Source organism: Schistocerca gregaria, chromosome X (genome assembly GCF_023897955.1).
Source record: "Schistocerca gregaria isolate iqSchGreg1 chromosome X, iqSchGreg1.2, whole genome shotgun sequence".
NCBI lineage: Eukaryota > Metazoa > Arthropoda > Insecta > Orthoptera > Acrididae > Schistocerca > Schistocerca gregaria.
The window spans coordinates 237021222-237046113 of record NC_064931.1 but is presented as its reverse complement, the minus strand read 5'-3'; the positions used below and the strand labels follow the sequence as shown (position 1 = coordinate 237046113).

General features: G+C 39.2%; 1 protein-coding gene across 1 annotated transcript; it reads right to left on the bottom strand.

Moving 5' to 3' along the window:
- Positions 1-342: 342 nt before the first annotated feature.
- LOC126299471 (uncharacterized) lies at positions 343-17401 on the bottom strand. Its single transcript, XM_049991394.1, has 6 exons — positions 17172-17401; positions 10771-11089; positions 6929-7044; positions 6498-6770; positions 3937-4060; positions 343-970 (listed from the first exon to the last, which is right to left on the bottom strand). Exons 1-5 carry the CDS (start codon positions 17372-17374, stop codon positions 3982-3984), a joined length of 990 nt encoding a protein of 329 aa, XP_049847351.1. The 5' UTR covers positions 17375-17401; the 3' UTR covers positions 343-970; positions 3937-3981.
- Between the last annotated feature and the right edge of the window lie 7491 nt (positions 17402-24892).

Sequence of the window (24892 nt, the reverse complement as noted above, 5' to 3'; positions counted from 1 at the left end):
CTATTATATTTGAGTCTATATTAGAAAACACTTGTGGGTAAAGGTTATTGAAGACTGTGCAGGGTGCACCATTGGGAGACTCAATTTTGAAATCACTATGTTAAGTTTAGCTGAACATTTTTAAGTATATTGAGACTCATAATTTCGATATAAAAGTTATGTTACTCACTGGCTTTAATGCAAAATATGTTTACATTATTCTTTTGCAAATCTAAAAAAATCCTTTTTATTACTGTATGTTTGTCTGGCAGGGTTATCTTTATTGCTACCTACTGATATTGTTGGTTTTGAGACATTGCTGTGTTTGTGATGTAACAGGACAACAAAAAACAATGAGTTTGGTTTAAAATATGTCTAATACTCTTTATTTTAACAAATATATTCATACAGCAGTAGAATACCATTACTGAATTTCACTGTAACATATTGCTATTGCTATCAAATCATCAGTCAATGAAAACAGAATCCCTTGCAGCCCTATGTTCATAGTATCACAACACTTTAAGAACTGTCCTTAGTCATGGGGGCTTATATTCTCACACAGTTGTTGTGTTGCTGATTTAAACCGTTACAATGGAAGATTTTACACACAAATTTCACAGTGTACTGAAAGGCAAAGATTTCTGAGTACTTGAAAATTGACTACTATCATGAGGCCAAAAGAAAAACAGATTAAGAGTCATTATAAAATATCATGGAGTCTTCATCTTCTTGCAAAATGTATAGATTGTCTTTCACTGTTCCTTCCCTGTTTGTAGCAATAGCTTGTCCAACTCATATTTGAGCCACAATTTCGCTCTGAGTAGCTAAACTGTAAGCATTGGCACACTCACATTTCCACACATTTCATTCAGGGATTCAGGTAACACATAATTATCTCCGGCAACAGCACTCACACTGGCAGTGTCCTGCTCAATAGTACACAATAACCAGACGAAAAGAAGTGGTGTTGGACAGGAACTTATAGAACCTGAAATAGATATAATTGTTAAACTAAGGACACTGTTAGGTTGTTCGATAAAATCATGATATTAGCCTTGTAGTGTGTTTCTTAGTATAGAACTAAGACACAAAACTCCTTCTCATTTTCCAAAATTACACCGTTGCATGAAATAAATTATGGAAACAAAGAACTATAACTTGCTAAAATTAATTTAGACAAGACAGAAATATCTGGTAGTAATAGTAACACTTATCTGTAATACAAAGTACCAGAGACTTTAATCAAGAACATTCTTCCAGAGCAACTATTATTGTAAATAACATGGTGGGAAACCATACAGTACATAATTTTATTGAAAAATCCTGTTTGGTAGAAGAAAGAATGGATTAGATAATGAAATTATTCCTATTCATAAAATGGAGAGACATTCTGATGCATTTTATGTTGATCAGAACTTCTTGTGGAAAGGATACGATGGCTAATAACTTAGGAACATCGAAGGTGCACAGTATGAAATGGATACAGCACCATGGAAAGGACCATTAATTTCAGGATCAACAGACTAACCAACTGAACCACTGAAGCACACTACATGACATAATGCACCAGTTGACCATTATGGCGCTCCCAAGTCTCCAAACTCCACATACTGATCTAATCTGAGTCACAGTGTTTTGTCCTGGGAGCCACGGTTGCTAAACACTCTAGTATGGGAGAGCTTCACTCAGACGAAGCCAGTATCAATCCTGGTGGCACAAAAAACTTCTACAACCAGCATATTCATTGAAAGAGGACAGAAGCAAGCCAAGTATTCCTGTTTATTAGACTTTGTACCAATGTCTTTGGTTAAATTCCAATTTCATCCAAAAGACTCATGATGTGAGGGTATCTAGCACTGTTAATGGTGACATATCTATTGGATGGAAAATTTAGCTGTCATTGACTCTATTCTGCCGTTCAAGAGGTATAGGATAATGTTTCACCTTATTTCTTATGTCCTCATTATATAACAAAAATATGACTCTGCACGAAAGATACATCCATTACAGTAACGCACAATCAACAGATGCTTGTAAGACAGAGCTCTCACACACAGCAAGGAAGGAGGCCATTGTTTAGGATGAAGAAAAATGTTTCCTCGATTAAGCTACTCTATCTACACATTTTGTTCTCCTACCCAATAATGATCTCTTCTCCTTTCGTACTATGTGGATATCTCACTCCACTGCACACTCTCACCAGTAGTCATTATAACTGATGAAAAGCTCTCAGGTTTCCAGCCAGGTGACAGTTTTATAAAACTGCGATTTATTCGATGAGAGACATACTCATCATCTTCTTCGCCAGAGAATGATAGGTATGCCACTTGTCGAAAAGTCATGGTTTTATAATACTGCCACTCTGCTGCAAACCAGAGAGCTTCTCATCAGCTGTACGCGATGACAAAATCTACATTCACATATGCAGTCATTATATTCAGAAGGTAGGTTATTAGAACCTGATGTTCTTCTTCAGCCTCGGTCAGTCACTTCTATTAAGTGTCTTAGGAATAGTTGACAACAGGTCAATTATGACAGACAATATAGTGATACTCTACATTACTATAGTTGGTTTATGTCATACTCACAGATTTTTGACCTCAATCTTGAGACTACCCTCGAAGTTAAGACGTTATTGTGTCTAATTATTCCAGGGGACTAAAGAGGGATTCCACTAGTAGTATAGCGCTGAGAAAGATGACACAATTTGAGTAATAGGACAATTATAAGAAAAAAAGAATTAAACCAGTGCATAAATAATCAAGATGAGGCATTGTTCATTTTCTTTCAGTTTTATCATGGATTTCATAATTTTTGACCCAGAGGCGCAATTAGAAAGATATAAGTAAGTAAAATAAGTAAAAAAAATTACAACTGTAGCCAAAATGTAACTTATTTATCATAGCATACTTCGTATTAAAAAATTAACTAATAAGGTCAATCTAACAGCTAAAATCACAATTATGTGCCTGGAAACACCAATAACAATATATTATGTTATTGGGGTAAGTAACAAAATCCAGTGTAATGCATTCAATTTCCATTTATCATTTTACACATAAAAGTGTTCATGTAAGTGTAATGTCTAATGGTAAGTATTTGATTAATTTGATATTGAAACTAAATTGTAAGAAAAACATTACATGTAATATGAATGTAGTTTCTATACATAACATTAAACCCGTAGTGTTAATAAATAACTGTATCAATGTTGGGATGAGCATATGAGAATTATCAATGAATTCAGTGTACAAATTTCATTAAGATGTTATGATGCCAGGGTATAAAAACAATACTGAATTATGTTATCACAATACAGAGTTACATAATAATATACATAATGATGTATATAACGATATGGTAATGGTAATTAATGATTTTGATACAAATGAGTATCCATCAAACATATTCCACAAGTAAATTAAAAATACAAAATGAGTAAGTGCAAGAAATGGAAAAGCAACAGTTTGGAAGAAAGAACAAGCTGTTATCTTACATTTTATCTAACATTGTCGGCATTAATCATTTATGAATATTTTTATACCCTTCAATTTTACGTTAAAACGAAAATAAGTGATGAAATTTGATGAAAATATTTATGATTTAGTGTTCACATATCACCTGTAATTCCGATAGTCTGAAGATTATTGAAACTGCACATGCATTGTTAATGCTATACCACTTGCTTATCGTGCCTAAGATTCTGTCTTGTTGCAAAGAACTAAGCTTAAAATCTATCAGTTTCATCATGAGAATTGAGAAGCTACTTGAAAGAGTTTGGAAAAGGAAACAAAATTACAGTGAGAAATGAGTGCTAAATATAATCCTATTCTAATCATATCTAGTGGGGGCATATCATCCCAAAACAAAGATCTTAATAACCATCACATGAAGTCAGTTTTTGCTTAATTTCAAGAATGTGGCAGAAACGAGGAAGATTGAGGCAAAACTAACCTCTATGTGGCTGAGTGTGGAACTATGTGGTTACATTGGTGTCTGTCACTGGGCACAGTGCCAGGAAGGTGGCCCTACACAGCCATGGTGTGCAGTGTGCTGCAAATTTGATTCCGCAGAAGACCTGAAACAATGTACATGCACGCAATCTGTACCAAACGTAGTAACAAGATGACAATAATTTACATAAATATATTGATACTGAAAATCTGTTGTTTTGGTGATGATATTTAATTCACTTGCTCATTTTCGTTATTATACCCTTCCATCTTCAGTTGTGCTTGTGGCAGTTCGACTCAGTCATAACACTGAAATACTGAAAGTGATCGAAAACTTAACCACACTGGTAATCAGCAACGCTACTGAAAGAACAAATTAAGTCAGTTCTTTTGTATATCAATAGAAATGCAAAACATACAGTATCCAAAGTTTCTAGCCTGCTTTGCAGGCAAGAGTAAATTAAATGCAGTAAGTAAAATGGCTGAATAAATTATCAATGAAGAATATATTAATGAAAGAAAACTGAACCACTTCCCATCCCCAACCCTGAGGTTCAATCCATCAAGATGAAACAAACCTAACCAGTAATTGAAATATCCTCATATTTCGTTTATGGGCCAATTCTAAAATGTTGCAAGATTAAAGGGTCTTAATTGCTGATTTCTTTTTTCCCTCTAGAACTGTGTAACTTTGATGGCACTGTTTTAATACAATAATGAATTGGCCTTAAAATCTGCTGTCTCTACATGTTTTGATCATCTTATTACAGCTTCTGTGTCTCATTCAAATTGAACCTTGTAGCATATGGTGTTGAATGTTTTATGAATTAATCTACAGTTTGTAACAGTGAAACAATTTGATAAACAGCTGGTCAAATTAGATATATCGCTTATGTAAATGGTAAATGTGATATACTGTGAACATTAAGCATGCCTTATACTTGAATGTCAAATGTCTTAATAAATTTTCTTTTATTTTGTATTTGAGAACTCGCTATCAAAGATGAAGTTAAAAATAAATGCTTTGGTAATAGATGCTAAGGAAAAATTTTACAGGAGAAGTCAACATGGAGCACTTTTTAAAATTTCCGAGTATTTTGCTTTCCTGTGCTTTTAATTACGGTCGGTTTGTGTGTTTATCATGCAAGAGACATATTGTCTAGGGTGGTTGTTGGACACATTAATTCTCACTAAAAAGGAACTTTTTTCAATGATTAAATGTCAACATTAGTGGAAAAGGCATATCGTGCTGAAAAGGTCGCATTCAGGCCATTACTGGAAGCACACTCAGTGCACACACAATGTTAAAGATGAAGCTTTAGAGACCTGAATATTAATGCTTGCTAAACATTGCAACGCTTCAACTGAACCATAATTTTTGACTGTCTTAATTTTTCAGTTTAGACTATGCCTACGAATACCATGCTTTCAGTTAACAAGAGTGTGGGTTCACAAATCAAACTGTCAGATAGCGAAAGATTGGCAACCAAAACATAATTTAAGCGAAAGAAATAGGCAAATATTATGCATGTACATTCTGGTGCATGTGGGACGCTGTTTGATATACCATCGTCTAAATCATAAATGCTTAGAAAGTAAGTGGCTCTTTCATTAAACTTATCCAGTTTAAGTTTATAGACTTCCCACATGCATACAGGCATTGTTTGCCACAATCTGCCCTAACACTTATGGATCACAGACACAATGGTCACATAAAGTGATGGTGTACTGATAGGGAGCCTGATAACGGATCTACTACAGTAACGGCTTTCGTATCACTTCAACGATAACAGCAGTGAGAACATAGAGACGAAGACAGAGCTGTGGCTAACTGTATCTTCTAAGTGACTCGGTGAAGCTGCATTGATAAAGTTATTGTAAAATAAAGATCCCAACTTACAGGTGATACTACACTGTGCATTCTTTTACAGTTTCTTAGTACCCATAGCTTCCCTTATAAACTCTGTGGAATTATTGTATCATCATATGTGCATAAAGTGTTCAATAACATTATTGTGACCACTAGTAAAAATGTAGGCACAATGAAATAAGGCTCACTGTTCATTAAGTGTAGTTGGCTGTTGATTCACATGATGGAGAGGAAAACTAAAACCGTCGCACAGATTTGTCAATGGGAATTCGCTCATTAGGAAAGTATTTTCCCCTATTCATTAACAAACGCTTGTCGCTATGAGACTTGCCTGTGAAGATACTCCATGATCACATCCTTCTCAAAACTAACAGTTAACATTTATGCATTATTGTTATCTCTGACGATGTATTCGTTGTAGTACAGTCAACAGTATTTCCTAATAGTTTTAATGACTATAGCAAGGAGCTCTCAGTCACTTTGTACATTAATGTCTGGTGTGTACATTAGGATGAAGAACAAATTAGGTGTTTGCTCTAAGCGGTAAGTCTAGAGGTGATTTTAATTACGTGACTTAGAGTGACTTACAGTTTCTGTGTTGGCTGCCATTATCACAAATGGAGTATGCACTAGTTATATGTAAACTATAATTACAAGAGACTACATTATGGAGTATATATCATGTTTCTTACCTACTGCCGACGGCAGTCATCAAGGGTCCTGCTCCAGTCTTCAGTGTTTCAGGTTCACGACTGTGACAAACGTAGTTACCTGAATCTTCAGAACTGGAAGGTCTAGGCTTGACGTTGTCCAGATCTTTAACACAGATCGCAGTGCAGTCACATTGGGCATTATTTGCTTTCAATTGGACGTATTCTGCTTGTTGTTTTGCACCATAGGTTCTGGAAACTTCCATAGTATTATCGTAGATGGATTCCGTCTTACGTACCGTCTGATGATCGGTCCTTGGAAGAGAAAAAATGTAAGTACAGTTAGCGTATCTACATAGAACTCACCACTTTAGTACGAGAAGTTTCATTTCTGTCTAGACTGCGACTTAATTTTGCCTGCCTCTACCAGGCAGGCAAAATTAAGTTGACAGAAGAACCTATGAATATCTTACCTTTGGGCATTTTGATTATCTTGCAGTTCGGCGATGGTCGGTACTACAGCATCTTTGCTTTCAGTTTTCAATTCGGGCTTGGATTCACAAAATGTCTTCTCCCAAGAAACTGTCACCTGTGTAATAAGCATAATAAAAGTGAGCTACTGTAGATTTTACAATTCCAGTCATTATCAGCTTCTGGCAGCTTTTACTTGAATTTCATAAAAAAATTCTTAAAGATGTATTTAATCAGATATTGCAAACAGTGGTGAAAATCATGCGAAACAACGAGAGATATCGTAATGTGTCTAAATTGTGTCAGCTTTGTGGAAACCCTCTTAGAAGATCGAATATTACAATGGCCGTTTGTAGTTTTGCTTCCTTGTCTTCCGCATGACAGCTATAATGTAGCTTCTTGCCTGTTGTAATGTACAGCTGTCTAAAATGTGATGGGATAGCAAAGTATAAACTGCCGTGTGACACCGATACCATGTAAAAGCGCATGGATGCATTGTCTGCAATGAAGTACTAGTATGATCATGAATGCAGGAAGATAATTGTTGGGATTTGGCACATGAAGACGATGCGTGGCATATGACATCCCAGATTCTCAGAAGCTTAATAATCATCGGTCTGCCGTGTCAAGAAAGCACTGTAAGTGTCAATTACGGGAAATTTCTTCCCACCGTGATGTGCCCAGCCACCCCATTTCTATACGCAGTTGTGGAAGCCTGATGAACATTGTCCGTACTAACAGGCAAGTAACATTGCCACACCTCAAGTTTGCCGGAAATGAAGGATAAATAACAGATTATCCGATGAGATGCGTGCTATGACGTTTGACGTACCTGAGATACGGAAGCAGAAGTTCAGCAGGATTGCTCTCAGATTCAGCTTGACATAGGAAAAGGCCCTATAGTGGGTAAGGCTCAGATATTGACACCTGGGTGAGTTGGAGTGACACAAGGCCTTTCATCCAAGAATTTAAATAGTTGCAGAAGAACTGTGCAACATGATAGTGATACAATAAAGTAGTGAAATGAAATTTTAAACTGTGGATTGTATTCAGTGGAAAAACGCACTCAGTCAGTGGTGATTCTCATGATCGGTTGCTAAGTGTCATACACATCTCTAAAGAACAGCATACGTACTAACCATGGTGGTTTGTAGTAAGACAATTCGCCAAGTTACATAGCTGGTTTTTGGTTTTGGTGGAGGGTGGTCTGAGTAATGTATTACGTAGTTTATTAGAAATCTTTTACATACAAAAATAATCTTAATCACTCCGAAATACATCCGGAGGTAGGTACTGTATACGTCACTTTCATTTCATGAATTTGACATACTAAAGGAGGTCCTACAAGATATAGGAAGCACTTTTTAAGTTTTCAGTATCTGAGGTGGGCGGGAGATTATTTACGGCAATATTTGCCATCACTTAACTATCTCAATGCATGATGTTTCTATGTCAGCACATTAAGAAAGAAAATTCATCAGTATGAGCGATTGGGGAGATCTTTGGTGATCAATGATTACTGATTGTTTCTTAATATTTGTTGGATATAAAGTTTTGCTCACCCAAACAAGAAGATTCATTGAAAAAGTTTGGATTCAAAAATTGTAATGTCGCGATTAAAGCGCTCAAACTGTAAAAAGATTTTAGTGAATGAGTATGAGACCAGACAAGCCCATGTGACTGAGATGTAAGTTTCTAAAGCGGCAAAAAACCGACTGAAATAAAAGATCCTTGGGAACGTCATTCAGCTGGCATATCGACAGAAAAAGTCGTGAACGAGAACAATCTTGTTCTGGAAACCCACAAGCACATTATCGAAGATGTTAGTAGCCATCAAAAAAATTTTATCAGAAGAACGAACGTGAAGACCACATTCGAGACAAGAGTTTTTATAACGAACAAGAGTAACATCACAGGGAAGTCTGCATGAAATGGGAAACGTAATGTCAATTGAATATTATCACAAGTCATGGCTTTTAAGGGAAAAACTTATATGATGATGGAACTGCATAAGGAGAAGGTGAACTGAAAAGGTCGTTGTTAATGCACTTGAGGACATTTTGGACAGCATGTCATTGGTAGGTAGGCGATACCTTTTGACATTTCCACCCGCAATTACATGATTACTGGTGGCTGGATTACAGTCGGTGAAATAAGCCGTTAAGTTAAAATTGTGTAGTAACCATTCGTTACAGTACCCCATACATACACCGTACAAAACGACAGCCGAAGTACAAAACAGAATTAACAGGTTCCTTTCATATCCTTGTGCATTTCTTGCTCTTACCGTTTTCTCAAGGATTTTGTCTAAAAGACTACAATCTTATGGTGGTGCGAAGTTCTCTGTCTTCAAGTTCGTAACCCTGTATCCTTACAACTACGCCGAATTTCATGCATTTAAGTCTCCGAAAAATTTGTGTAGCACTTGATCATACTGTCGAACCGAGGAATTTTCTCTAAAGTGGAAAGTGCAGTGATCTCATACGTGAGGCGATGAACCTTATACGCCGCTCTTCGACACAGTGCTAGCAATTTACATGCGATCTTGTAAACAAAAGTGCATGTCGTTACAGAACCCCTCTTTTCCAACAAGTGTCGTTGTTTCAACACCTGTCTTCACACAGCAAACATCTCGCACAAGGTTTGGCAGTTGGCGGTAGTATTACAACATCATTACCTACATGTCTGTTTACGTTGAGCCTTTGCAATGTAAGGAAATAGACATGCTTGACACTTTTAAATGCTAGTTAAGAAGAGCATGATTTCACCATAAAAGGCAACAAAGTTCGAGGGAAGAGTGGCCGTCTCCTGGACTAATTTTTTCAGCAACGAAGAATGCAGAGCAGGAAGCAGCCACTTTCATGTCTCTTAATACGATATGGAATGTTCAGCACACTATCGACAGGTGAGTTGCTATTCACAGTTTTTGTCCACAGAGCCTTGCTACGGCAAGGCAACCGTTGAACCAGAACGACATCACATTATAATTAACAGCATAGAGCTTCGCAGTATGTCCTCTAATTCTGCTCTATATAATCACCCTTTCTGTGGAAATTATTCAGTTTTGCACCAGACAGACATAGCCATTCGTAGACGTACTAAATATATTTCAGGTGGTACCGTGTTTGGCGCACTGGATTCGCACTGGGAAGGACAACTGTTCAAATTCTCGTCCTGGCATGCGTATTTAGGTTTTCCACGATTTCCCTAAATCAATTATGACAAATTCGAAGATGGTTCCATTTAAAAGGGAGTGGCCCATTTTTCTTTCCCTTCATTCAGTGATTCCAGCTTGAGCTCCGTCTCTAATGACCTTGTTGTCAACAGGACGTTAACCTCTAATCTACCTGATGAATCGAATTTATAGTAGAAAATATACCTACCTTGTACATGGAAATGTACTTTCGAGTTTTTATCTGACGAATATGGTACTGCTAAAACAAATAACCTAACCATTCAGAGTCATGGAGGACAAAACGCAGTATTGATGCGCACGTCGCTGGACCAGTTATTTCGTTTAGTGTAGTGTCAAAACAAAAATGCATATACAAAATCAGACTTACTGAAAGGACTGATAATTGCAGACATAGAAAAAAATGGTTAAAATAGCTCTGAGCACTATGGGACTTTAGAGCTAAGGTCATCAGTCCCCTAGAACTTAGAACTACTTAAACCTAAGTAACCTAAGGACATAACACACATCTATGCCCGAGGCAGGATTCGAACCTAGCGATCGTTGCGGTCCCGTGGTTCCAGGCTGTAGCGCCTAGAACCGTTCGACCACTCCGGCCGGCTGCAGACTTTCGTGGAAGGATGAGAATACTGAGGGAACAGCAGGACTTACTAACACTCCTTCGCGTCCATTAACGAAAACATCTTTGCATGTAATACCACGCACTTTTAATGGGACTGCTCTTTTCTTTCCATGTGCTTCTGTTGCTTCCGGAGGCTCGTCTTTTACTCTCGGTCGTTTGACCTCGGCGTCAGCTTGGTCTGTGACGTGACGGCGACGCGTTTCCTGATACTGCTGTTTATTTTCTGGATCTGCAGCAGCGGCTCCAGCAGAAACCATTGGACTGCTGACGCTGGAAGTGAAGTTCCTAGCACCATTGCCAGGGTTTCTTGGGTCCGGAGCCTGTGTATCCGCATCCAGACCATACAGCCTGTGGAAAATATTACTCTCACACTTCATGCACACCTGTGTCAGTAAGTAGTTCTAAAAGGCTTCCTGGAAAATTTTGAGGTTAACACAAATAGGTACATAACATACAGATAGTTCCAAAAACGCGACATGAAATAAGAAATAAATGTGAAGCTCAGGGAAACGTGGAGTTCTACACAGCGATTCGAATCCAACACTATAACTTGTATACGAAGCTGGTCGACAGACATACGACTACTACGAGGATATTGAGACACACTGAATCACAAATAAAAACCATCGCCTTAAATGCCAGAGTGTCGTGTTGCTGAAAGTGAAGTGAAAATATACTGAAAGGTATGTTGAGGACGATACATAGTGGTTACTTTACAAGCACAATTCTGTGATCGTGTAGCGAAACAGTATTGTTAAAACGTTAATGCACTCTCCTCCTAGGAATATCGTAGCTAAAAAAGATAAATCGTGGTCGTTCTAAATGCTCTTGAAGAAAGGAGATAAATTTGATGCTGTCGGCGAAACTGGTGTCAGAGTGGCTTCATGGAATTCGGCAACTGAGCTACCTACCTGATCCAGCGTAGCCTCCATGGGCCTACATGAGCTTCAGGGACACATGCTGCTCTTCATTCGCATACACACTTGTCGCAACACGTAATTGGTATTGGATGAGAACCTTTTAAGAGGTTACGCATTTAGCAGGTTTACAACTCGAAAGTTGGGACATCATACGTACTCTCCTGCCTTACGATGTCAAAAGTTTTGAGGGACAACCTGTTCATGTTTTCTGGCTTTTATACACTCTCTATTAACAGTACTTTATAAAAACACTTTATAAAAAAATTTCTGGTATTCAATACAGTCTAGTTGACTCGTGCGAATGATTCGCACTGTATCCTGGTGACCGATAGGTAATATAGTAATGCAGGAACAAGTAAATACAAATAATTATTAATAGAAAGTACAATGTTGCAATACCAAAATACAGTATAAAGGCAGGTGTAAGTTGGTGGAACTCCTGCAGGAGGTTGTGAATTTACAGTCGCGTGATAAACCTGACACTGTATTTTGAAACAATATGGACAACTGTCAGTAATATCAACCGAATTAAACTGCAGTGAAGCAAATGCCAGGGCATTGTTCAACTGTGTGATATTTTCTAGGTAGTTCTTACTATCGTCACAATGCTTCTCTATGAGTTTTCGACGCTCTTCACAAACTTCAATGGGCTGTAAGTTCACCTTTGCCTTGTGGCAACACACAGTAGCTGAATTGTCACTGAACTCCGCAGCAAACAGCGACTACTTCGTATGCACATTTGGTCCGTCTTACCAACGTTTTGAGTTTGAAATTCATCGTCTTTAGTGAAAAGACGGGCAGAACAATAAGTTTTTGAAAGCTTATATTGTTGTCTTCTAGCACTGATAGTTTGATGCAGATGAAGCATGTAAGTCGGTGACACAAAGTCGTTACTAACTTGTGCCGTTGACCATTAAACCCAACTTCTCTGCGACCGTCCTGAGCTTCTTTGACGTGCTGAATTCGAAGTGTTCTTTTTTCGTCACTGTGTCTGGCATTTCATTTTCTTGCGTCTGTGACACGTTGCAATAAGTATCCTATGAATCACATTAATGTTGATTGTTTTTATTGTATTCCAAGTGCAGACTCTAACAAACAGTTATGTTACGTGGCAATGATTGAGGAAAGTATAAATCAACAGATTCTTCAAAACGGTAACTTAAAACCATGTGATTCCTATCCAATTTGCAGGGGGAGCAGTTAGAGAAACATGTTCATCACGAATAGCTACGCGGCACTCGCAGCGAAGATATTAGGTGCAGACAAAGTGCTGAGGCAGCGCAGTGTATGAGGGGCTCTGATACACGTCTTCACTGTAGGCAGGTTTGGCGTTATCACGCGGTAAGGACGGTCAGAATGTCGCTTAACAAGACCCGACGCCCCCCTGACTCCTGCAACCCGCATAACTCGTGCGCTTACAGACCGACAGAGCACGAAATTGAGTCTCGAGTAAGCAACTTGTTTATACAGTATCTTCAAGAGTTGACGTGTACGCGGTAGTAGACTCTACACTTATGAACACAGCACTCTCTAGCGGCTGTTACGCCTACATGTGACTCCCAAAAGCTTCAGAAAATGTTCACATATGAAAATGCTGCGTTATTTTAATGATGGGGGGATGAGGGGAGGAAAGCCTGAAAGAAATTGTTCATGGATTCTAATGCACATATTTCGGAAAAAGTGATGAGCGCTCCACCGTTCTGGTCTCAGAAGAGCCACTAGTGCCCGACCGACTGCCATGTCGTCCTCAGACAACAGGTTCATTTGTTTGCTGTATGGAAGGGCGTGGCGTCAGTGATTCGCTCTTCCGGTCGCTGTCGACTTTGCAGACCTTGAGAGTCGCTACTTCCCATTCAAGTAACTCCTCAATTTGCCATCAAGAGTCTGAGTGGATCCCGTTCCTATCCTCCTCCTCCTCCTGCCCCCTTCAAAAATGAAAAGTCCCTGGCAGTATCAGGAATTAAATTCGGTCCCCCTACATGGAAGTCAGCCATGCTCGCTAACCCACGAAAGTGGGGTAATTCACGTAAAAATTACACAACTTCCTTGAAAATGTGTATGTAATAACAGATTTGAGTTTTAAAATGAAGCTTTAGACATATGTAACCACATAAAGCGACTGGGAATCGGATATATTTGGAGGAAAGTAAGCTGCGAAAACCGCTATCAGTACAAATCTCACTAATTTACTCGGAAGTCATACCTGTTCGTTGTTTGCATCCATACCTTCCACTTTAATCCCAAACAAGGTATCCCTCTCGACAGTTCTTGCTGATGTTTGAGGAAAAGTTCTGTAAAGTTCTAGATTCATTTCCTTGCACTTAAAAAACTTGTAGCACTTAAAATACTGTAAACATCCAGTCCCTAGAGCTTTGTAAAATCATATTTTCGTAGAATACAAGTTATACTATTACAATCATCAAATGCGACGCTCTTGTATGTGCAAGTGCTGAATAAACCTTGGTTAAATGAAGTTAGTGTTCGTCATTCATCTAACTATCCCTTGTTCTACGTGATAATATTGTGATACACCTCCATCAACAACAGAAATTCCGCTTCGTAGTTCACCGACATCATGAGCTACACCACCGACAAGTTGTCGCCTTCGGAAAGTAGCGCAAGCTATACCGAATTGTAACTCTAAATCTAGTAAACATTATGAAAGGTGTTTTCTTTTACAGTAATTGGCACATATAAAAATATTAACGCTTTTAAAAAATATAAGGCTAATTTTCTCGTTTTTCGAATTATTTGAGATGGACGTCGCACGTGTTTAAGAACCGTTTTCGGTGTACCTGCATACTGGCAATTCTTATATTATGTGTACGCATTAAATAAGAACTACGAAATATTTTCGATAGAAGGGATAATATCAATATTAAGATAAGAAAGATTCATACATTCTTAAACATTTCGGATAAAGTAATCGCCCACTAGGAAGATGTTTCGTTAAGTTATGCATCAGCACGGTGCCTGCGATTGAAGTGACGCAATGGCTACAATATTATACTCTTCGCATTAGTGGCTCAAATCTCCATCCGACGATTCATCTTATGTCTTCCGTCTTTCCTTTATTCGCTAAATGTAAATTCTGGGACGGTACTCAAGTCTGTCTCTAGTTGCTATAATGTCGACTGCGCATTAAACCCAATACTTTCATGACCGCAGATTGGTAATTACAGCCATTTATTCAGCTTTTGTCACACCTGTGACGGTATTCGCTAAAGGTGGGCGTTCTTCGCGCCAGGATTAGGCAGTTATTTTCTTTTCTTTGTGTGCTCCGATAGTTTCCTTACGAAACACCATAATGAACTTTCAAAAGAAAATGTCATGCTGGCTTTTGTAATCCTGATCGTATGCGTGTTGCCATATACGTGCTCTGCGTTACAACGTTCATTTCAATAAGACGTATACATCTTATTTGAGCAGTGGTGTTTTGATGGCAAACCAGCATGTTTGCAAGTACCTCACCTTCGCGCTCTTATCTTTGCCTGTGGCGCGTACTGAGCCTTGACCGCCTATCTTTGCCGGAGGAGTTAACTGGAGGCACTCGCCAAGGATGTGACAGTTGGTGTTCGATGTTACCTGAGGCAGGAGTGTGCGTGTAGTGGAGCGGGAACCGACCACGTGTAAGGGGCAGCTTGGTAGGGAGCCTATCCTGTCGCCTGTGAGGAAGCTTGTTTCTGCCTTGGGTTGCGTGCTGCCAGTTCCCGACGCGGCTGTCTACGGTCGTCCGCTGCCTTATTGCCGCCTGCTGTACCCGACACCGGCCATATCGGACGTTAAGTGAGATTTTACATAGGGCATGTCTGTGAAGGTGAAGAGGGCTGCTACTTCACTTCTGGTAACTATTAGCGCATGGATGTTACCATTGAAGTAAAGGTGTGCCTATGAAGAGTTCATGGTGCTTAAGACAGGTGTTAAATATTAATATAATGCACGAGCGTGCCTCTTCCAACTCGTGAGAAACTGTTGTTTGATGTAATACGTAATCAGCTGCAAGACCACAATCTGTTTATCGAAATATACTGCTTTCGAGTGTTTGGTAGCCTTAGCGTAGTGATCCCCAGTAAAGCTTATAATGAAATATTCAAAATTGTGCTCGTTACGGTTTACACCGAACAATCGACCATAAGAGTTCACGTAATTTTATTGTGACTAAGATTGGAGTGCCCGCCGGCCTTGATAGTAATTGCAAGTTTTTTAATATCTTAATAGCAGGCAATTCTCCTTAAGGTTATTGATGAGATTTGTGCTGTTGGTTGTACCTTGTCTGTGTAGTTCATTCGTAGTGGGTACAAAGGCAGTGTGCCGATTTATTATTGGATTGCCCTGCGGACCTGTTGAGTGCGCTTGTTAAATATTACAGCTGGCTGACTGGTGTTTTGGAGTAAGCACTACCTTTCCACCTATGGGTAGCGGGCCTGTGAAATCCTGTGTAGCGGGAGGTGACTCCGGGTCGAAGCTCGAGAAGTGGGTCTTGTACGAAGTGCCACCTTCTGTCTTGGCTTCTCCAAGCTAAGTTTTCGTTCTGCCCTCGAGCGACCTGGCGTCACTCCTCGCTAAATAATTCTGGCGCTAATTGTGTTTACTTGGGTATTTATTGTATTTAGTATATTTATTAATCCTTGTCACAAGAGCAATATACAATTGTGAAAGGTTGTAGCTGTGTTACTCTTAGTAACACTTCGCGCTGACTATTTGTGTTATTGAGCCTTGGAGCCGAAGTTTGAAACCTTAAGCTTTAGTGATATTGATTGACTCTTGAGTGTGAAACAAGTGCCTTTGTATTAACTTCATCCGGCTATTTATTGGGTGTATCTCTGGCAGGTTGTTATTTAGGTAAATGTTTTGAGAACATCAGGTCTCAGTGTGCGAAGACTTCTTAATTCAAGCCGTCAGGGGCATAATTGTCAGTGGTTTTAAAATTTTCTTAAATATAAGATAGACTGTGTTCCATAAAAGGACATTGGTAGCAGATTCACTAAATTCTTGTGACTTACAATTCCTATTTCCTGAAGTAACCAGGAGTAAGATATTGTTGTTTTAAAGGAATTTGTTGATATGACTGTTAAATAAAACGAGTGATAACGAAAGGGGTCTAGTCCCTCCTACTGTTTCCCCATTCCCTAGTAGAAGAATGTTTCAAAAGAAGAAGTCATGCTCGTTTTTGTAATCCTGATCGTATGCGCGTTCCATATACCTGCTCTGCGTTATAACATTCATTTCAATAAGACTTATACATTTTGGTATTGCTATTTTCACTACCATTAGTGATATTGTATAGAGAAGTTTGTCCACTGATTGGTTACGAATAGGGATCCTCTGGTTCTAGTGTAAACGCATTGCTGTAAGTAAGTAACTGAAACTACGGAGGCTGGTATAAGAAGTAGAATGAAGTACTGTGATATGTAGATTCCACTAAGTATAAGCAAACTATGTGATATTTCTGATGCGTAAGGAGATGTATTAATAATTTTTTGACGAACATGACAAAAATAAATACTTACGGTTTGATTACATAGGTTCCCAGATGGACTAGCTGATAAACCCGACTACCGATAACCAGCATCTTGGGTCCAGCAGGTGGAGCTGGTGGTGGCTGCGGAGGCTGCGGGGGTGGCACTGGTGGCCTCGGCCGCGGGGGAGCAGGCGGGGGTGGGGGAGGCCTCCTCGGGTCAGGCTGCGGCTGCTGCTGCTGCTCCTCCTCCATTACGGGCCCCAGCACTGTCCCAGCTATCAATGCCTGAAGCACAGTACATGCTCGCTGCTCTCACAACAAAACATACTTTACACCTCTCTGCTGGTTCAGATTTTACTTCTTGAGACCAAATGTCAAATTGACGATTTTACTGTCATTTTGCCGTCCTGATTCAGTCCATGCTGGTAGGAATAGTTGGCCCGTAAAACACAGAGCGACTTTTCGATGTGAACGGAAAAATCAAACGACGTATAGATACCGGTAAAAGAAGTGAAAAGTTATGTACTACTTTCACGCAAAGTAATATTTGCGGGACTATCGCAATTTCATTTAGCTCAAAAATAGCAACACTGAAAATCACATTACTAATTGGTACGTAAAATTAACACATTATAAAGATTTCATGTAAATGCTTGGTCTAAACGAAGAAAATTGTTCGCAAATTGCCCGAGGAGTTTCAGCAATGAACCAGGAAACAGGTGGGTCGTAAGTAGGGAAAGATAGTATTTCTTCCCAGCTTGGTTGGATGTGTGACTGATGCTATGTGAATTTATCATACTTTGTCTTGTGCGTATCCACTGCACGTGGTCTACACGAACCAAGAAGTATATCGGATGTTAACTGCTGTGTCACAAGCAGGAATTGTATATGAACGGCGTATATACATAGGATGTAAACAAAAACTGTTTACACTGTACCACACTGGTGTGGAGGAAGTTCAAAAAATGGTTCAAATGGCTCTGAGCACTATGGGACTCAATTGCTATGGCCATCAGTCCCCTAGAACGTAGAACTACTTAAACCTAACTAACCTAAGGACACCACACATATCCATACCCGAGGCAGGATTCGAACCTGCGTCCGTAGCAGTCGCACGGTTCCGCACAGCGTGCCTAGAACCGCGAGACCACCGCTGCCGGCTGGAGGAAGTTGAAACGAAATATTTGACGTAATATATCTGTCTATAATGTCTAGAAGCAACCTCAAGTTAGACAACAAATGCCACATAAGCTTCAGTGCATGCACTCCACGTGAGACTTACGCCACCAGCTTAGTGGAGGATCTACTGATTGTAAAACTGGCGTTTTGTAAGTGTTAGCTCAAGATTAAGTGAATTTTAGCAGCGTAAAATTAACTATTAAATGTTTTTTTTCTATGGCTGTCTTCCTGCGAGACGACTGTGCTCGTGAGAGGTAAGTGTAAATGAAACTGGAAACATGACTACTTTTTGCATGATGTGTTAAAAACCGTCGTTCAGTTGCTCTTAGTTTAAGTTACTGATGATAACGAAAACCGGTGGCATAAGAGGTCGTGAGGATATTAAAAATCTCGCGCCGCGTCCGCACGCTGTGACTTACATGGATTTTGTAGACCATTTTGAGGTTGTCTTCCGGCTAGGCTGACCGCAAGTGTTATACGACAAATTGTTCACCTCGACTACCCCTTCACCATTGCGGGAAATTTTAAACAGCTATCGGATACACACTTTATATTGTGAAGTTAGTAAATGATTTAAGTTACGTATTTTGATATGACAAAGCCTCTACTGGAAATGTATAATTAATTTTTTAATGCACTACAGAAGTTACACCTCACCTAAGTAATTTCCAGTTCAGAACAAAGAGAACAACATACAACCTGCAGGAAGATTGTCACAGAATTGAGGTGTTCTTAGGGTTTCTTATCGTTTGCCTACAGTATTCCACGTGTTTGTAGTAATCTCTAAACAGCATCCGTTGGTAAAGTAATCTGCTGGGCAAGTGGACGAACTTGGAAACTCCCTTTATAGGACGTAAAGGGTATACGTGCAGATATTTTTATTGGTGACTGAGGGTAACTGAACTGGTAGCATGTACAAAATCTCCATGCTTGAGTGTACTGGTCCTTTTTTAGGCTGGGTGATATTTTAATAGCAGCCTGTCGTCTTAAGTAAGGGTAGAATGGTATGATTCCTAAGTTGCAGCATAACACCTTAAAAGATGACTACTTTTGAAGGTCTACATGATATTTCTTTTTTCTCGGTTCACTAGAATTTTACAGTAGTTAAAAATTTATTCAAAAACCACGCACCACTGTTTTCATACCTTACCGTTTCAACAATCAATTTTCTTTTGCTGTTCTGTGGAATGGTTATGGTTATCTATAGAAACTCCTAGAATTACTCAAATAAAAAATAGTTTGTTCGTCTTTCGGAAACACATGCTGTCTCAGTTTTTGTTCGAACTATGTCTGCGTATTGCATTCACAATCGTCCCCAGTATGGATTTTGTCATTTGTGCCAGCTGATGCCTGAGGCTAAGTCATTTCGACTGACAAACGGAAGAAACAGACACATGCGCGGAGTAAAACTCGTTCAGTTGAGAACACTTGTTTACTCATTTGCTCCCTGTTGAGTAGAAAATTCCTAACCTGGAAAGCCTCGCGTCCGTTGGACATTTAAATGAGTTAAAACATCAGAACCTCCTTTGTCGTCAGTCTAAAGTACATCTGCAAGTACGATGGCGGACGTCTGTGATACTGTAAACAAAAAATGATTAATCTTAAATTATTTTATACCTTTGTTCACTCCGTTTGTGATCTAGAGGGAGGGTCGAGTTTGGTTGTCCTCTTGTTATTTTCACGATGAGCTGTTGGAGTGTAATCTGACTTAAAGGGCCATCATAGTCTGCGTTAAACTACATCATAAACAGCACATTCAACTCAGTAGTTTCAATGACAGACTTTTGACAACGTTACTGTTTACACACATTCAACATGTTTCTACCACACATAAAGTACGTAGATTTGTTTTGTGAAAGGACTATTGGTAAATAAAAAGTAACGTTACTGATGACTTCCCTCAAGAATTCAGAATGTCAGGGGACAAGAAAATGGACAGTAATTGAAAACATCCAGATCTCAGTGTTGTGACGGGGGCAGGGGCTATGTATTGAGTATAATAACACCCAAATCATAGCAGCTGTGTCTCCAGTTAATTATACAGTCCTGAAAATATTTAACTGCAACAACGATCACAATGCACGCAATAGTTATTCCACTAAACCATGACCGAGTTCGTAATCTGCGAGGAGTTTCAGAAACACTTTCATTAATGCATGGTCTGCCGTATTCTTGGAACGTCAGTACTGCGACAGCACTTTTGTTTGCGTCGTACTCTCCGCGCTTCGCCGACATTCTGGGAAGTGGGGAACTCAACTGACGTAATGCGCAACCACTTGTAGCAAGGGCCAGGCGCGAAGCATTTGACGCAGTGATAACTCAGCTGTGGATTCATGGCGTTTACTCTTCACATTCGACAATTTAATCGAGCTGAAATCTTAATGCTCATCGACTTCGACTAAACAGTTGAGTCGACGGAACAACTGGGACTTACGATCATGTAACCGCAACTGTTCAAATAAGCACAATAAGATTCCCACTCGTCAGCTAATGCTAGACAAACATTCTGAAATTGTAAGGCAATGGAACACATTGACCGTTTCTAAAGTGAAATAAACATTGATTCAAACCAATATTGTTACTCTCTTGAACCTAAAACGACGCAATTCATTTAACGAAGAAAAATCCAGTCTATGCTCCTGGCTATACGATCACGTAATTGCCACGGTTCAAATAAGCTCAGTAAGAATCCGTACAAACATTTTGTTGTTTTTTACCATCACCAGCGCAAATATCGCGATCCTACGCATTCAGTTATCAACATTCGATGATTTGCCAATGAAGCAACTAACTTTCTGCCAAAACAGAACCTTCTGAAGTAGATAAGCTATGGAAACGAATGACGGCATCAAATCCGAAATAGACGTGGAGTCGGAGCGAAATTGCTATGACATTGTAACCGAAAACGGCTCATTTCTGTCAGCAAACTATAGAATTATTGATTACTCTCATTCCGGCATGGCATCATCTCATCCGTAAATGTGTGCACTACAAAAATTGTTTTATCGTCTAAGAACTGATGATGGTAAGGCGTTTGAACATCTTGCACTTACTCCAATGAAGTAGTCAGCCAAGGTACTTTCAGGAATGCAGGCCATCGTATTTGCCAGATCCTATCCCCACATCGAGAAACGATCACTGCGTCTGTCTCTGGTGCTGAGTCGAAGATTAGAGCACTGCTCTCATGACATATCATCGGGTATGATAATAGACTTCTTCTGCGAAGGTAGCAGTGCTAAACAATATTCTACATCTCTGTGGAACAAATTGCAGTGCAATTTGTACATTTGGTCCAGTAATATTCTCTGGACCAATATAGCACTATCCGAAGATGGAAGGCTACGGCCAAATGCCAAACGGAGTAATAGACGTACTTGTTTTTTATGCTATTTTTTGATATTCCATTATGTATCTGCCAGATAGTATGGACCTAGTAAATGTTCCAAGTACTACTTCTGATTAAAACATAGCTTTTACCTGGGATATTTGCCGTCTTTTTACTATCACCAGTCATTTTGGTTTCTTCTACATTTCTGTTCCGTGATTCAAACAAACCTGTGACATTTCATGTCGCTCTTTTTTCTATACTTTCAGAGTACTACATTTGTTCAATTTGATATTGGTCCTATACGCTTGAAAAAATTCTAAGATGAGTTCTGCGAGTGTTTTCGAAGCAGTCTTCTACGAAATCCCAATACATTTTCCTAGTATTTCATCAATGAATCCAAGTCTGTCAACTTGTTTACCTTTGATAGAGCCTAAGTAATCACTGCATTCCATATCCTAATAAATTTGAACAACGAAACTGTCTCCAAATATGACAGAAAATCCAAAGAGATCCTATTCATATGTAATGTATACAAGCCGCAAATCGCATTCACTGCATGGTAGCAATGATAATGTTACCGAAGACATTGCCAGCGCCGCTAAGGCGGAATTACTAAGCACGATTTTTCGAATTTTTTACACGAAAGAAGAAGCCGTAAATACTCTAGTTCGAATAAAGATCAGCGACCATCACGGGTAACTTAGAAGTAGCTACCTTCGTTCTAACGAGTCAACTTCAGTCACTCAACAAGAGCAAGTCTTCCAGTCCACATTACATACCAGTTATGTTCCATTCGAAGTATCTTGATGAAATAGTTCCATTTTTATCAGTCGTATAGAACCACGCCGACAGCGAAAGATCTTTACATGAAGAGTAGAAAGCTGCACAAGCTACACTACACTACAAGAACGGAAATTGATTGCGTTTTAGGTCCATATCACTGATCGATTTTCAGTAGAATTTTGGATCATACGTTGTGTTTTAACATCACGAAATACCTCGAAGGAAACGATCTATTGACACAAAGCCGACATAGACCAAGAAAAAAAAAAACATTCAAGTGAAACACAACTGGCTCTTTATTCGCACAAAGTAATGAGTGCTATCAGCATTCCTTATTTCTTTATTTCCAGAAAGTAATGACATCGTTCATCACAAGCAGCTTCTAATCAAATGGCTTGCCTATTCGTTACCGTCTCAGTAGAGTGACTGTATTCGTGATTTCTTGTCACAGAGGTCACACTTCGTAGTAAATGACAAAAAATCATAATGTGAAACAGTTGCGGTGATCAAACACTGGTACACAATTTGAGATCCAAGAGTTGTTCATTAGAAAGTCAAGGTTTGTGTTTCACTCGTGAGAAATATATGTACAACATTACAAAAATACAGCCAGAGCGCGATTGTGATTTCTGTACATCAATATCCTGAAGCTAATCTGTATCAAATACAAGAAAAACATATAGGAAAACAACCGTTAATTCACTCCTTACATAATGACGTTCATCATCATAGATCTGGAGTTGGGAATATCCTGTGCGGTCTAATGTTTCGTCCATTTTTTTACTGTGCTTGTACTTCGTAATATACAATGTGTTATACTGCAACGCTTAAAACTTTGCTCAGATACATGAATATCTTAAGCAGAATTACTCTCCTGAATTACTGAACTGCTTCCAGACATGCATAAAAAAATGGTGTTACTTTAACACTTAGCTGTACTGCACATAACGGTAAATTTGAAAATAATGCACGCATAAGCGAGTCCTTACACCTAACAGTTAGTAACAACTGTAAGACTAACTTACAGCAAACAAAAGGTCTAATATCGACAATCCGATGCGCAGATGTGGAAATTTCTGTGCCAGATCTACGATTACTTTCGTAGAAAAGAGATTTCGTATTGGCATTACCGTGTCTTGCCTAACATTCGCTTCGGTAAACGTCATATGAAATAAATTTCAAAACTATCACGTCACACCGGTGAAACATGAACAACATATGTGGCAGCTTAATAACTATAAAAACAATGTACCAAAAAAGGTTTTGTTGTATGCGTTGAATTTTTAAACGTAAGACTGCTTTCACTTTTGGACAGCAGACAACCTAGGGTCTAACAACTGAATAGAAACAATGATGCCATGACGTTAGTCTCGACCAACTATAAATTAGTAAGTTTGCTACGCGCCTATTTGCACATAATATAAGTAACAAATAGTCAATAATTTCCTAAGTTTTGTACTTACCAAAAGAATAAGCACCCGTATATTTGTAGTGGCAACTGCCTCTGATCTCCTCCTCGTGCAAGCGACTGCTGTCGACTGAAGCGCGCTGTGGAACGCCTTCAAATAACCCCACCCCTACCCCACCCTATCCACAAGCTGCCGACTCAGCCTTGCGCCTTCCGTACGCTGATTCACTTCATACCGACAAGAGGCATGTGTGTCACTAGCGCTAGAACGCTAAATTCCTTCCGCTCAGACCCTCAGATAACAAGACTGAGCACCTACTTCCGAGTGACTCAACACTAGAGAATTTCCCTCCAGAGGCTATGTAATCTCGAATATAATAATTCTGTCACTCGACCGCGAAAACCAAATGAGTGTCAGAATCTGAACTACACTGACGGCCTACTTTTCGTTCTCCCTACTGACACCTAATGAAGTTTTATGCTAGAGTGAAATGATATGGCGGAGAAGTATAGCACAGGAGTGGTAGTTCGGAAGAGCAAATTTAAAATCCCAGTCCAGCCATACTGATTTAAGGTTTCGTTGTTTCCCTAAATCTCTTTAGGCTAATACATGGAGCGTGCATTCAAAATGACCAGTGAACATTTCCACTCCATTCTTGTATAACTGAACTGGTGCTTATGGGTCAATCATGAAAATTTGTCCCATCAAAGAGTAGTGAGTGGTAAGGACTGTTCGTGACGCTGGAGGGACATTTTATATCCTCTGAACATGACTGTTGTAAGATGCCTACTCATTTATTCGTATCTATCGTGGCCAAGTTTCTCTCTGAATCTCTAAAACCAGCTGTGTTGATATAACCACAGTGATCAGACCACTGTTAATGCTGCACAGCTTAGAGTGGGCTTCCTACTCACACGGAACACGCATTTGAAGACAAAAAATTAGAATGTGTGTCTACCGGTACATGCCCTACAAAATCACAACACCTGCCATTAAAAATCTTCAAACTCGGTTAGTTTTAATAGATATGAAAACAATGCGAAAGGAGACACTGTCTTAATAGAAATAAAA